The sequence below is a fragment of the Chiloscyllium plagiosum genome, chromosome 21 (assembly GCF_004010195.1).
Source record: "Chiloscyllium plagiosum isolate BGI_BamShark_2017 chromosome 21, ASM401019v2, whole genome shotgun sequence".
Classification (NCBI taxonomy): domain Eukaryota; kingdom Metazoa; phylum Chordata; class Chondrichthyes; order Orectolobiformes; family Hemiscylliidae; genus Chiloscyllium; species Chiloscyllium plagiosum.
The window spans coordinates 20,278,367-20,292,568 of NC_057730.1; the positions used below are offsets into that span (position 1 = coordinate 20,278,367).

At 41.5% G+C, this 14,202-nt stretch overlaps 1 protein-coding gene across 1 annotated transcript in view; it reads right to left on the reverse strand.

Annotated features, from left to right (window-relative positions):
* Positions 1-14,202, reverse strand: part of sdr42e2 (short chain dehydrogenase/reductase family 42E, member 2) — a 38,195-nt gene that overhangs the window by 14,668 nt on the left and 9,325 nt on the right. Inside the window, exons 3-8 of the mRNA XM_043711066.1 lie at positions 12,523-12,580; positions 11,520-11,638; positions 10,516-10,591; positions 8,499-8,581; positions 3,369-3,506; positions 1,883-1,948 (exon numbers count right to left, since the gene is read on the reverse strand). Coding sequence (XP_043567001.1) covers positions 1,883-1,948; positions 3,369-3,506; positions 8,499-8,581; positions 10,516-10,591; positions 11,520-11,638; positions 12,523-12,580 — 540 coding nt within the window. The remainder of the gene's footprint in view (positions 1-1,882; positions 1,949-3,368; positions 3,507-8,498; positions 8,582-10,515; positions 10,592-11,519; positions 11,639-12,522; positions 12,581-14,202) is intronic.

Genomic DNA, 14,202 nt, shown 5'->3' on the forward strand with positions numbered 1-14,202 from the left:
AAGAGACCTTGGAGTGCAGGTTCATAGCTCCTTGAAAGTGGAGTCGCAGATAGATAGGATAGTGAAGAAGACGTTTGGTATGCTTTCCTTTGTTGGTCAGAGTATTGAGTACAAGAGTTGGGAGGTCACATTGCGGCTGTACAGGACATTGGTTAGGCCCTGTTGGAATATTGTGTGCAATTTTGGTCTCCTTCTTATCGGAAAGATGTTGTGAAACTTTTAAAGATTTATAAGGATGTTGCCAGGGTTGGGGGATTTGAGCTATCAGGAGAGGTGGAATAGGCTGGGGCTGTTTTCCCTGGAACATCAGAGGCTGAGGGGTGACCTTATAGAGGTTTACAAAATTATGAGGGGCATGGATAGGGTAAATAGGCAAAGTCTATTCCCTGGGGCCGGGGAGTCCACAACTAGAGGGCCTAGGTTTAGGGTGAAAGGGGAAAGATATAAAAGAGACCTAAGGGGCGACCTTTTCACGCAGAGGGCTGTATTTGTATGGAATGAGATTCCAGAGGAAGTGGTGGAGGCTGGTACAATTGCAACATTTTAGAGGCATTTGGATGGGTATATGAATAGGAAGGGTTTGGAGGGATATGGGCCGGGTGCTGGCAGGTGGGACTAGATTGGGTTGGGATATCTGATCGGCATGGACGGGTTGGACCGAAGGGTCTATTTCCATGCTGTACATCTCTATGACTCTATGACTGGTGGTGGGCTAACCTGAAAGTCACCACGCCTCAGGCAAGGGGCAAGGTTGAGATTATAGGACCTGCATGGAGACTCCAGCCAATGCAGGAATTGTCCCTATGTTGTTGTCACCACTCCGCCTCCAAACCAGCTATCCAACCAACTGAGCTAACTGACCCTTCATCCTCGATAGCATGCTGGTAAATCTATTCTTTACCCTTCCAATGTCTTTCATTCTTCTGTTGCTCAAAATTATACATAACAATCCAATTAAAGCCTGACCGGTTGCCTGAAACGATGTGGGGAGGGGGGGTGGAATTTTCCTGATTTGTACTTAATGCACCTATTTACAAAGCCAAGTATCCATATGATTTCTCAACAACCTTACTTGTGTGGTTCTCTTTAAGGTAATTGTGAACTATACCACATCTCCCAGCTCTTGCATCTCCCTTGAAAGAGGACCATTTATATTGTAGTGACTTTCCATGTTTTTCAAAGTGAATACTTTCTCATGTTAATTCAAAGATATAAGTGATGCTAGCAATAATAACATTCATTGCCCAACACTAACTGCCCCTTGAGAAGGTGGTAGTGTGTCACATTCATGAACCATTGCCATCCATGCAGTGTTAGGAAGTGAGTTCAAGGATTTTGACTCCCCAGTGGTGAAGAAACAGTTATGTTGTTGAAACTCAGGATAGAGCATCACTTGGAGGGGAACTTCCAGGTGCTGGTGCTCTCATGCATCCCATGGGTTTAAAAGGTGGCTGTCAAAAGCGGCTTGGTGCACTCCTCCCATACATCTTATAGACATTTGTTGATTTGCTGAAAGAAGATGACCTTTTAGAGAAATGCTGAATGAATGCTGCACTGTCAGAGGTGCCACCCTTTAAAAAAATGTCCAAGCAGAGCTGGATCCCATGGTGTATCTTGAAGGTTAGCAGAGGGGTTCACCTGGTGTCTTGGCCAACCAATATATAAGAAAATAATTCTGATCAATTGATCATTTATCTCATTGTTGTCTGTGAGATCCTGCTGTGTGTAAAATGGCTGCCACATTTAACCACAGAGCAACAGCTATTGAACTTCAAAATGTCATTTGAAACATTTTGAGACTTTTTTTAAAAAGCTCTGACAGTTTATTATTTCTGATATTGATAGTAGAATTAATATTTTTAAATTGTTTTTTCACACCTACCAATGGGGATAACCAGTCAAATACATTTACAGCTTCTCCGTCGTTGATGTAGTAAACTTGGCCACTCTGTAAATGAGACAATAAATCTGGCTGCATTAAAACACAAAAATAAGCTTTGAAATGAATGAGTTACACAGTGAATTTATATCAACCATGCCTGAACAGATCATCACAACAGTTACACTTAAAGTAAGACTTGTCCTTACTTATATAACACCCTTCATAACCTCAGGACATTTCAAAGTGCATTACAGCCAGTTAAGTACATTTTGAAGTGTAGTTACTATTGCAATGTAGAAATACAGCAACCAATTTATGTGCAGCAAATTCCCACAATCAGCGATGTGGTAATGATCAGGTAATCTGTTTCGGTAATGTAAACTAAAAGGTAAACATTCGCCATGAACACTTTAATAACTCTCTTGCCTTACATCAAAGTAACACCCTGGGATCTTTCACATCCATTGGAAGGGAAGAAGGGCCTAGGTTTAATGCCTCATCTGAGAGGCAGCATCTCTGATAATGCAGCACTGCAGGAGTACAGTGGCAATGTCTGTCTGGCATTTTGTGTTAATGTCCTGCACCCACAATGTTCTAACTCAAAGAACTACCAACTAAGCCGTGGCTAATACTGACTCTCAAATCCCAGAAAGAGGAACTATAAATACAGTGACATTTTGGTGATTCCACCTCAAGGGTTTTCCAATAAAAGGAAGTGCTGGAAATATTCAGCTTGGCAACATCTGTGGAGAGAAAAAAAGTTAGCATTTTACCAGAAAGGCCATGGACCTGAAACGTTTATTGTGTTTCTCTCTCCACAAATGCTGCCAGAACTGCAGAGTATTTGCAGCTTTTATTTCAGGTTTCTTGCATTTACATCTGTTGAGATGTCTTTAATTTCAACAATCTCTCTGTCACGACAATGTTCTCAATTAGACTGACAGAAATACCAGAAAGTTCATAGTCATAATGACAAACTCTTTCAACCTCTGCAACATTAGTCTTCTCAGCTTACCTGCTGCTGAAACCTTGTGTGTTTTTTTGTGTTTGCCCCCAGACTCAAACATTCCAATGCTCGACTGGCTGGCCTTCCATTTTCGAATCTCAGTAAGCATAAACGCATCCAAAATCTCCGTTAGTAACTTGTATCAAGACTCAGACACCCCTGACCTCTTGTGCTCATTGGCCCACACTGGTGCTCAATCTGGATGCTCCTTAAAACCAACCTCCTTGACAAAGGTGCTTTGATCATTTGGGTTCATATGTTGTTGTTTACTAGAAGTTTAATATGAGTTCTGATGCTGTGAAGCACCTTCAGACAGTTTACAATGTTAAAGGTGCTATGTAAATCCAATTTGTTTGTTGGTTCAATCAGTAAAATCAATAAGCCGCAAGGATGATACAACCCATAACTTCACAGGCTGTGATGCCCACTTTGGATTTTGGATCTTAGCACATCCCATAATGGTGCAGACCTGCCACTTACCGCTATGTGACCTTTAGCAGCCGTGAGTGCCTCTCCAGCAAGGATGTGAGCTTGCACTAGATTGTCAACGTGGACCCAGTTCATCTTGGTATCAGGATTTCCAAAGGTGAAACTGAACAGACGTCTTTCAATGTTCACCTGCAGCCATCAGGGTACAGATTTAATCTGAACAAGCAATCAATTGTAATCACCATCAACATTAAATACTGAAGCATTGCTCACACTGTATAGTGGCTTGCCAATTCCTAGCAATTCCCAAAATGTCACTAATCCGTACTCATACTAGTTATGGCTCAATATGTTGACAAACTTTTGTCTGTGTAAAGGTTTATGGGTTCAAGTCTCATTCAAGATTTTTGAGAGCATAGTGCAGGCTTGCACTTTGAGTGCTGCACCATTCTGGTGAGACATAACATCTGACACTGTCTCAGGTAGTAAAATATTTTACAGTGCTATTTCAGAATGGCCCAAGATTAAACTTCTCTCTCAACCAACATTACTTAAATAAATTATCTAACCTTTTATGTCATTGCTATGGAGACTTGCTCAGATTATGCCATATTTTCTACATTTCAACAGGAAATGCATTTCAAAGGAAGTATTTTGTTTGTTATAAAGCACTTTGGGACACCTTACATGTAAAACATAAAATGTATTTTAAAAAAAGTTATTACTTTGTATTTACTGATTTACAAAGTTCCACTGATTTCAGACAAACTTCAAAGACTAGCAGCTGTCTCAATGAGCAGTTAGTATCTTGTTGAAATTACTTAGTGAGGAGATTTCTTAATTGCGAGTTTTGAGAAGATTTGTAGCTCAGCTTGAGGTTCTGGACAGGCAATGACATCACCAACCCAATGAAACCCAAACATATAAATAGAAAGCGGGCTACACCATCAGTGCTTCACTCGGAGGCTCACTGAAGATGTTACCTAGTATGGTGATGAAATGTCTGAAAATGAACCTTGCAGCTCAGCGAGCAAACCTACATCCAGATTTCTTACTAACAGGATTGATTCCAATGTCATTGTTTTGAGGCAATTTCAAATTGTACTTTTCAGGACATCAGCCTCAAGTCTGTAAACAATTTGCATTTTTTATCTTGTAACGTTGTCATGACAATAGAAAATTATCCTGATGGCCAGTTGAGATTCCTAGTGCAGAATGTGATATTGGTGATATTTGTCCAAGCCATGCTGATTCATTGCTACAACCTCTGATAGTTTTACTTCAACATTGTCCCCATCTCTCTGTGTTTGCTGACTTAAGTCTGCTCTCATCTGGTAATGCCTCTCATCCTTTTTTTCAAATCCCTGTATGTCCTCACCCCTCGCTATAACTTTTTCTATATCCACAACTCTGGGACCTCTTCATTCCACCAATTCTGGCCTCTTGAGCATCATAGATTTTAATAGCTCCAAAATTGGTGGCCATGTTTTCAGCTTCCTGAGTCATAATCTTTGGAATTCTCCTCCCACATCTCCCTCTCCTCCTTTAAGGCATTTCTTAAAATATTCTCGTTTTAGTCACCTGTACTAATATCTCCTTATCTGATCCTCTGTCAGGTTTTGTCTGAGGATGTACCTGGGATGTTTTACTATGTTGTTTTAGGCTTGTAAAGAAACAGATCTTCAAAATAAAGTCCATCAGCTTTCAGTCCTATCCGATCTACAACAGCTTTGATGTGGAAGTGCAAGTGGATTGGGGTGGACAAAATCAGAACTCACATGACACCGTATTATAGTCCAACAGGTTTATTTGAAATCACAAACTATCGGAGCACTGCTCGTTCGTCAGGTGACTTCTGTCACCTGTCACCACCACGGAGAAAGAGGATTGCAGATGCGTGTGTTGAATTTGTTGATTTGGGAGCGGAGGGTGATGAAGGTAAGGCCTTTGCTGAGGACTGATCGTTCGTCCTCAGTAAGGGGGAAGTCTGGAGGGATGATGGGGGATGGCAGGGCTGGGAGCTAGGATGTAGTGTAGGGCTGGACCTGGGAGTGCGAGTGGAGACTGTAACTGGGGTGGGAATGGTAGTAGAGAGACTGAGGGTGATGTCATTTATAGAACTAACATTCACCCTGAGCTTTGGGGGGAGGGGGGGGGGGAGTGGGCAGAGGGGATGACAGTCCGCAGTGTCACCACTGCACCTCACTATAACCTGGTATTGTGTGACCTCTAACAATAGCTTTGTTAACACAATGAAATGTCTGATAGGACATTATAGTGAAAACCGAGGCAATCAAATATTCAATTTGAAATTGAGACCTTTATTCTCAGTTTCTTCCTTCTTATAGCCAGATGTTAACCTGTCACTAAGTCTTTGTCCAGCACAATCAGGGTTTGATTTCACTAAGGTTAAATCGGTCATTAAAAGTTCAATAATCTTGCTTCGTAATCATTATCAAACCTAATTACATAAAAGAAGAGCAGCCTTTGAAATATTCCTAGCGCTTTCATTGCAATCAGGCAGGTTTGGGGAATAAGTCAAATGAAGCCTTTAAAGCAGGTGAATGCTGAAATGCAATCACCAGAGAATTTAATGAGTGATGTTAGCATTTTATCAAGGTACAAATACCAGTTCAACAACAATTTATATTTATATAGCACTTTGAATATCGTCAAACGATCCCAAGATACTTCACAGGAGCTTAATCAAATAAAATCATTGTGATAATTGATCAGATGATTGAAAACTTGGTCAAAGAGGTAGTTTTAAAAACAGGATCTGCAATTCTACAGTGTTTTCACAATCTCAAATCTCATTATAGCCAATGAAATCTGATAATTGTTGTAATGTGGGAAACATGGCTGTCAATTTGGATACAGTAAGATCCCTCAAACAGGAATGTCTTAATGACCAGATAATCTGTTTCAGTGATACTGGTTGAAGGACAATCCAGATCAGATGCGTCCAAATTCTGCAGCTGTATATTATAAAGGGTTATGGCTTTTCACAGATGATTGTATGCTATCTTCATATGTACCTTATTTCCTTTGTGGAACAGTGGGGAGGACTAACAAGAACACAATTTCTGTGGCCAACAAGTCCTGTACAGGGACTTTGATGCATGGATTCTGACTCAGAAGTGGAAGTGATATTTACTGCACCATAAGACCTCCTAATCCCAGGAAGACACTCAATTAACATTAAGATGGTTGTTTCTAATGAAACTGGTGGAATATTTGTGACTGTCACAGTTAACACAGAAAACTGTTACAAATGGATTTTGGAAATCATATATTTTGAATTTATATAAATGTTTTAACATTGGCATGAAATTAAGACTCTTCCATTTTCTTACCATCAATTAGGGAGCTTCAGCTCTGAACTTGATGAGTACATCGAACAATATTTAGCCCCAAGTTGTGTCTCTCACAGCTGCTGAACTTTTGAGAAGATTTTGAAGTGCAGAGCAAATTAATTCCAGTGCAGAGAAGGACACACACACACAGAGAAACTCAGACACACACACACACTCATTTCTCTCTCTCTCTCAGGTTAAACCAACCCCAGTCATCTTTGACTCTAATGATAGAGCAACCCGTTAGTATGGCAAGACTATGGTGACTTTACCTTGATCTCTGGCTCCAGTATTGGTCAGTTGAGGATACGCAAATTGTGAAGCTTTGCACAAATCAATGGGATCTTGATCAGATGGACCAATGGGCCGAGGAGTGGCAGATGGAGTTTAATTTAGATTAATGTGAGACGCTGCATTTTGAAAGGCAAATCAGGGCAAGACTTATACTGTTAATGTAAGACTCCTGGGAAGTGTTGCTGAACAAAGAAATCTTGGAGTATAGGTTTATAGTTCCTTGTAAGTGGAGTCTCAGGTAGATAAGATAGTGAAGAAGGCATTTGGTATGCTTGCCTTTATTGGTCAGTGCATTGAGTATAGAAGTTGGGAGGTCATGTTGTGGCTGTTCAGGTCATTGGTTAGGCCACTTTTGGGATACTGCATTCGATTCTGGTCTCCCTTCTATAGGAAGGATGTTGTGAAACTTGAAAGGGTTCAGAAAAGATTTACAAGGATGTTGCCAGGGTTGGAGGGTTTGAACCATAAAGAGATACTGAGGAGTCTGAGGCTATTTTCCCTGGAGCATTGTATGCTGAGAAGTGACCTTATAGAGGTTTTAAAATCATGAGGGGCATGGATAATGTGAATAGCCAAGGTATTTTCCCCAGTGGATGGAAATCAAAAACTAGAGAGTTTGGTTTAAGGTGGGAAGGGAAAAATTTTAAAGGGACCTAAAGGGCATCCTTTTCACACAGAGGATGGTGTGTGTATGGAATGAGCTGCCAGAGGAAGTGGTGGAGATTGGTACGATACAACATTTAATATGCATCAGGATGTTATTTGAATAGTAAAAGTTTAGAGGGTATGGGCCAAATGCTGGCAAATTGGACTAGATTAATTTATGATATCTCATCAGCATGGAAGAGTTGGACTAAAGGGTTTGTTTCTGTGCTATACAACTGTGTAACTCTGTGATCGAAGTCATTTCAATTTTGAGAGACTGACAACAATGATGGACAGGAAATGACTTTCTGTGACAGCTTGTATATCACAATATATATTCCCATTCTAGCTCAGCCACATGATCTCCCCATGAGAGACAGGAAATTAGACAGGTCAATTTGAGGGAAAAACTGAGAAATTCCTCCCTGATTCTTTTTAGCAACCAGCAGCAAGCCAACACATCCCTCTGGCCCTGTTAGAGCTTTGCACAGCCTATTCCACACATGCCCAGAAGGAACTTAGCAAATCACTGGCCACAGGATCTGGTTGCAAATGGCATAGAGCCATAGAGTCAGTATTGGCAGAGAGGAAGACCATTTGTCCCGTCAGTTCCTATACTCCAGAGAAAGAAAAGTCTTCTGACAGACTAATCGTGATTTAGCTATATACACACCGACAAATTGTGATTTTTAACCATTCCCGATCTATTTAGTTGAAACAAGGTCACGTGATCCACCAGGTCACCTGATGATGGAGAATGGTGTGACACAGTTGGTACACTGCAATGCCATGATGTAAATTCTATTCATCATTGAGACCTTTGCTAATCTTTACAACACGTAGAAACTATCAGCTGAATTGGAAGGGCTTATAGCCCAATACTAACTGCCACCCGTGCCAAGTGCCTCTGTTCCTGAGGCCCATAGATGCCTGGAGGCCGGAGTACACAGGTTCGAAACTTCTTGCCACCTGTTTTAAAAAAAAGATGAAAACATATCTGAGATTAGTTGGTACAATTTGTTCCTAGCCTTCAAACTTATGTTGGTATTCTCTGTCTAGGATAATTTTCAAGTCCAGAAATCCAAAACCTAATTCAGCATCAGGTATCAAATTGAGGAAGAACACGATCCTCTTGAGAAGGAAGTGATAAACGATGTGGACCTTTGAAGGGCTGCATACCATCTGACTGTGCTCTCACTCAGTGGGTAGCATTCTTGCCTCAAACTCATAAAGTTGAAAGTTCAAGTCCCACTCTAAAGACATGAGCATTGAAAAATAATCTTGACTGAATATTGCACTGAGGGAGTTTTGCACTCTCAGAGCTGTGTCTTTGGAATGATTCTAAATTTAAGGACACTAAATTTGGCCTCAGTGCCCTTGGGCTAGGACTCAGGGATAAAAAGGGAAATACATATTCTTGCTCCTGATTGTTACCCATTGTGAGATCAAGGCAGGAGTAGGGAGGGATGATAACATATCTGCAGCACATCACAGTCAAGACAGCAACCTAAACAAGGCAGTTTATAGTCAGGACTAATCCATACTGTGCTCCTTCTTCTTGCTGGGAGAGAATTTTCAAAAAGCATATTGACAAACCTTACACATCCTGTGCATTAAACTTGTTGAAAGATTAATTGCCTGATGTTTAACTTCTGAGTGCAGGCCTCATGTTCAGAGAATGATTAATTCATCACATTATCTGTTGCTAAATTTAAACTCTGTCACATGACACATGGTATAGAGTTGCAGTACCAGGTAAATTATTAGTAATACTGAACCAACAGTCAGATGGAGAGGTTGAAATGTTACAAACATACAGCTCATGCCTCTTCCACTCTCTAGTCTTCAGATAGTACCAAATTGTGAAGACTGATCACATTGAGTAAAATATAGTGGCACATTCAGAGTGACTTTTGACATCATTGTATCAGTCAATAAGTTGGAGGCAGAACAGGACTTATAGGAAACAACATCTTGAAACAGAACCTTGAAGTCATAACCAGAACTATAGCAAAATCTCCCAATGAAACAGGATTATTTCTTGAAAAAAATGCAGTGAGTGGAGGAAAGCAACTGACTGCAAATACTGTGCATAACATCAATCCTGGTTATTTGCACAATACAAATCCGGATGTAATTGTTTGGGGAGTCAGCCAAGTACCTCCTTTGTGGTTGGAATTTGTGGAATCATTGCACTGAATTTCAATAAAGTAGAAGATGTCATGGTAATATTTGAAGGAAAACATGAGAGTTCTTTCTGATGTTCTGGGCAATAATCCAAGTGAAAGCACCCAATGTAATGATTTATTGTGCCTGAGAGTTTCAGGAAGGGCAGGTTGGGTGATTGAAACTGGATGGGTGAGGTGTTTAAGGAAATAATAAAGATGACGCGTTAAGGAGAAGGTGAGATGGGATCAGAAAAGAGTTTAGGAAGAAAATTTCATACAGCCTGAGGGATAATAGGCAAAGTGGGGATGGAAGAAGTAAACTAGAACTAGGAGAGAGAAAGGTGAAAGATGGGCCAATGAGTGAGGGCTCCTGCAGAACCTGATTGGAGACTATATCCAACCAGGACAATAACTACCCAATCAGAAGCAATGTTTTCAATAATAGCTGTGATCAGTTATTGATAAAATGTTCTGGGCATTGTGTTGATTAGAGATCTTTAAGTTTCTACCCTCTTGTGTATCTTGTCTTCACCTGCCTGTTCTCTAAACTCTGATTTCTCTCCCTTAACTTCTCTCTCCTCCTTTCAGCCTAAACATTTGGTCATTGGCCCCTGTGTCTCCTTCCATGGCTGGTGTTAAAAGATGGTATGGTAATCCTCCAGTAAACTATCTTGGGACATGTTATTACATGTAAGGCACTATACAAATCCATGTTGTTGTTGCCGATTCATGTACCTTTCAAAGACGTTCCATCAGCCGCCAGCACCATCTGATCAGCGATAGCTTTGGTCTTTGAGTAATGATCAACATGCTAGGGTGAAAGGTTCGACAGGAAATTATACAGAACATTCAGCAACTACACAAGTCACTTTGAAAATTTAAATGTTTTATTGGAGTGTTCCTTCTTCTCATAAATGCCCTCTGTATCATTCCCCACTCCCTCATTACCGTGCCATCTATTTCTCAGTTCATTGTGGAATGTGGATGCCGTTGGCTAAGCCAGCATCTGTTGCCCATCTCTAATAGTCCAGACAGCAGTTAAGAATCAACCACATTGCTGTAGGTCTGGAGTCACATGTAGGCCAGACCAGGTAAGGATGACAGATTTCCTTCACTAAATGACATTAGAGAACCAGATAGGGTTTTCCAACAATCTGTAATGGCTTCATGGTCATCATTAGACATTTAATTCCAGATTCTTTACTGAATTCAAACTCCACCATCTGCCACAGCAGGATTTGAACTCAGATCCCTAGAAAATTAGCTGAATTTCTGGATTAATTATCTAGCGATTATACCACCAGGCCATTGGACGGCATCTGGTGGGAGAGGCGCAGAAACTATGAACCAGCCACCCTACATGTGGGATCATGGTAGGGGAGACTGCTGAATATGCATGGAATGTGGAGGAGATGTCTGTCTGGAGGGTGAATTAGGGAGTCTAGATGGAGGGTGGGGGGGGGATATCTGGATGGAGTGGGCAATGGGGAGTCTGGATGGAAGGGAGAAGGGATCTGGATGGAGGGTGAGGGGGAGGAGTCTGGATGGAGGGTGAGGTGGGGAGTCTGATGATGGGGAGGGGTCTGGATGGAGGAGGATGTGGAGAATCTGGATGGAGGGTGAGGGATAGGAGTCTAGATGGAGGGTAGGTGTTTGTGCAGATGGAGGACGGAGGCAGATGTGAAACATATGAGATGGAACGAAAGTATCACCAGAATAAAAAGGGAATCAGTGAATACCTTGTCCAGAGGTACATATGGCACAGTATCTTCATCCCCCTGGTGTATTTGTTGTCCCCCAAAGACCACGTTCACAGTGCTGGTGTATATTAAACATGGAATATTTCGATGGAGGCACACTAGAAATAAAAAGGAGAAGCCTATGTTAGCAGTACTACGCCGACTGTTTATTTCAGGAGACTAAACCAGAATCCAATCAAGTGGTCCTGGATTTATTTGTTGAATATTTTGAAGGCTGAAGTAGACAGGTCTTTGGTGTCTCATGGAATCAAGGGGCACGGGCAGGAAGGTAAAACTGAAACTGAATATTGTCAATTCCAGCTCTCAATTCTTAGATTCTTAAGAATTTCTCAAATAAAAGGCTGAAAACTCATTGTGAAATGCACTGCCATCAATCCAGTCAGTCATCAGATAAAATCAAAATGATTGTAGCACTAAAACTTTATTTTTGTAAAATGAAAGGAAAAGCATGATTTGTATATATACCAAGTGGCACTTTTAATGGCTCCAGGACATCCCAAAGCACCTTAGAGCCAATGAAGTGCAGTACTTTCTGGAGTGTAATTCAGTTATAATGTACTGTGGTGGCTGATTTTTTCAAAGCAAGTTCCCACAAATGGCATTGTGATAAATTGGATTTACTTCTGTGTGTGTAGTGTTAATTGAGATATAAATATTGACCAGGACACCAGGGGACTGGAGAAGGAGATCTTGTAAACCCAGCTGAGAATGCAATTGGAGCCTTGGTTTAATGTCTCACTTGAAAGATGACACAAAGGTGCACTGAAGTAGCAGCCTAATAGATACACTTGCAAAATCAACTCTGTCTCTATATGTCTCTCTCCTTCTTAATTCCCACCCCCTTGACGAAGCCTTTAATTACATTTGCTTTAATGTCTATTTTCTCTGATTACTATTCTTTCAAAGTGCCTGTTGACATTCTTGTACATTAAAGGTGTTATTTAAATGCAAGTTATATCCAACCAATATATTGGGTTCTCACCATCAATAACTTTTCTCGTTCCACCAATATTTACAGATTCAATTTGCTCTTTGTGAAGCTGCAAAAATAGGTAGAGAAACAGAACTTAAAACAAAATGTAAACAGTAATGTCATTGTAACTCACGAAACGAGACCCTCTAATACTTAATTCCTTGTTAGTGACTCCTTCCCTCCATGCAAGAGGAAATCATTTTTAATTTTTAAAGAAGTCTCTATTAAATCTTCAGTTTAACTCTGGCCAATCTGAGGAACATGCAGGTATATCACTCACCAATAACTATTTCTGTCCACATTGTGCAAGCCTTTACAACCCATTTTGGTGTCCTTTAAGGATCTGCCTTCAGTGTTTAATCTTTGAACTATTTCAGTTCCCTGCATCTGGGCCTTAGGAATCATGGACAGAGAAGGGTTAATGATAATTCGCTGTCAGCTGGCTTGGAAACTACTCAGTGGCAATCTGAATCAAGACGCATTTTAGCTGTGAAAAACACCTATTACTGATGACAGGATCTGATGCCTCACCCACTTTAAATTGATTATTCAAAATGCAGCACTGAGCAAGTAGATATCCCGACTGTACAACCATTTTACATAAAGCGATTGTTGACTCTTTAAAACTGAACATCCTGCTAAGTTCAAAATTACGGTTGCTTCCCAAAAGCATAAGCATTTTGATCAGATATTTGCTTTGTACTGACACCTCACAAACTGCACTCCCTCTCTTGGATCCATAAGGAAGAATGTTGAAACTAGGGGAAAAACAAGGGCAAAAAACTTGTAAACTCTAGTCCCTCCCTGAGTTACTCACAGCAGTCCTCTTGCTACCAACCTGTCAGAGTTCCATTATCCAGGTCAATCAGTAGCCCACTATTATGCTGCTCCTGCCCCACCGAACTCATCTCTGCATATCTCGACATGGTCCTGTCCCCCTTAGTCCAAGAACTTCCCACCTACATTCGGGACACCACCCACGCCCTCCACCTCCTCCATAATTTTCGCTTCCCCGCTCCCCAATGCCTTATCTTCACCATGGACATCCAGTCCCTGTACACCTCCATCCCCCATCACGAAGGACTCAAAGCCCTCCACTTCTTCCTTTCCCGCCATACCAACCAGTACCCTTCCACTGACACCCTCCTTCGACTGACTGAACTGGTCCTCACCCTGAACAACTTCTCTTTTCAATCCTCCCACTTCCTCCAAACCAAAGGAGTAGCCATGGGCACCCGCATTGGCCCCAGCTATGCCTGCCTCTTCATCGGATATGTGGAGCAGTCCATCTTCCGCAGCTACACTGGCACCACCCCCCACCTTTTCCTCCGCTACATCGATGACTGTATCAGCGCTGCCACGAGGAGGTTGAACAGTTCATCCACTTTACCACCTTCCACCCCAAGCTCAAATTCACCTGGACCGTCTCAGACTCTTCCATCCCCTTCCTAGACCTTTCCATTTCTATCTCGGGCAACCGAATCAACACGACATTTACTATAAACCGACCGACTCCCACAGCTACCTAGACTACACCTCCTCCCACCCTGCCCCCTGTAAAAACGCCATCCCATATTCCCAATTCCTTCGTCTCCGCCGCATCTGCTCCCAGGAGGACCAGTTCCAAAACCGTACAACTCAGATGGCCTCCTTCTTCAAGGACCGCAATTTCCCCCCAGACGTGGTCGA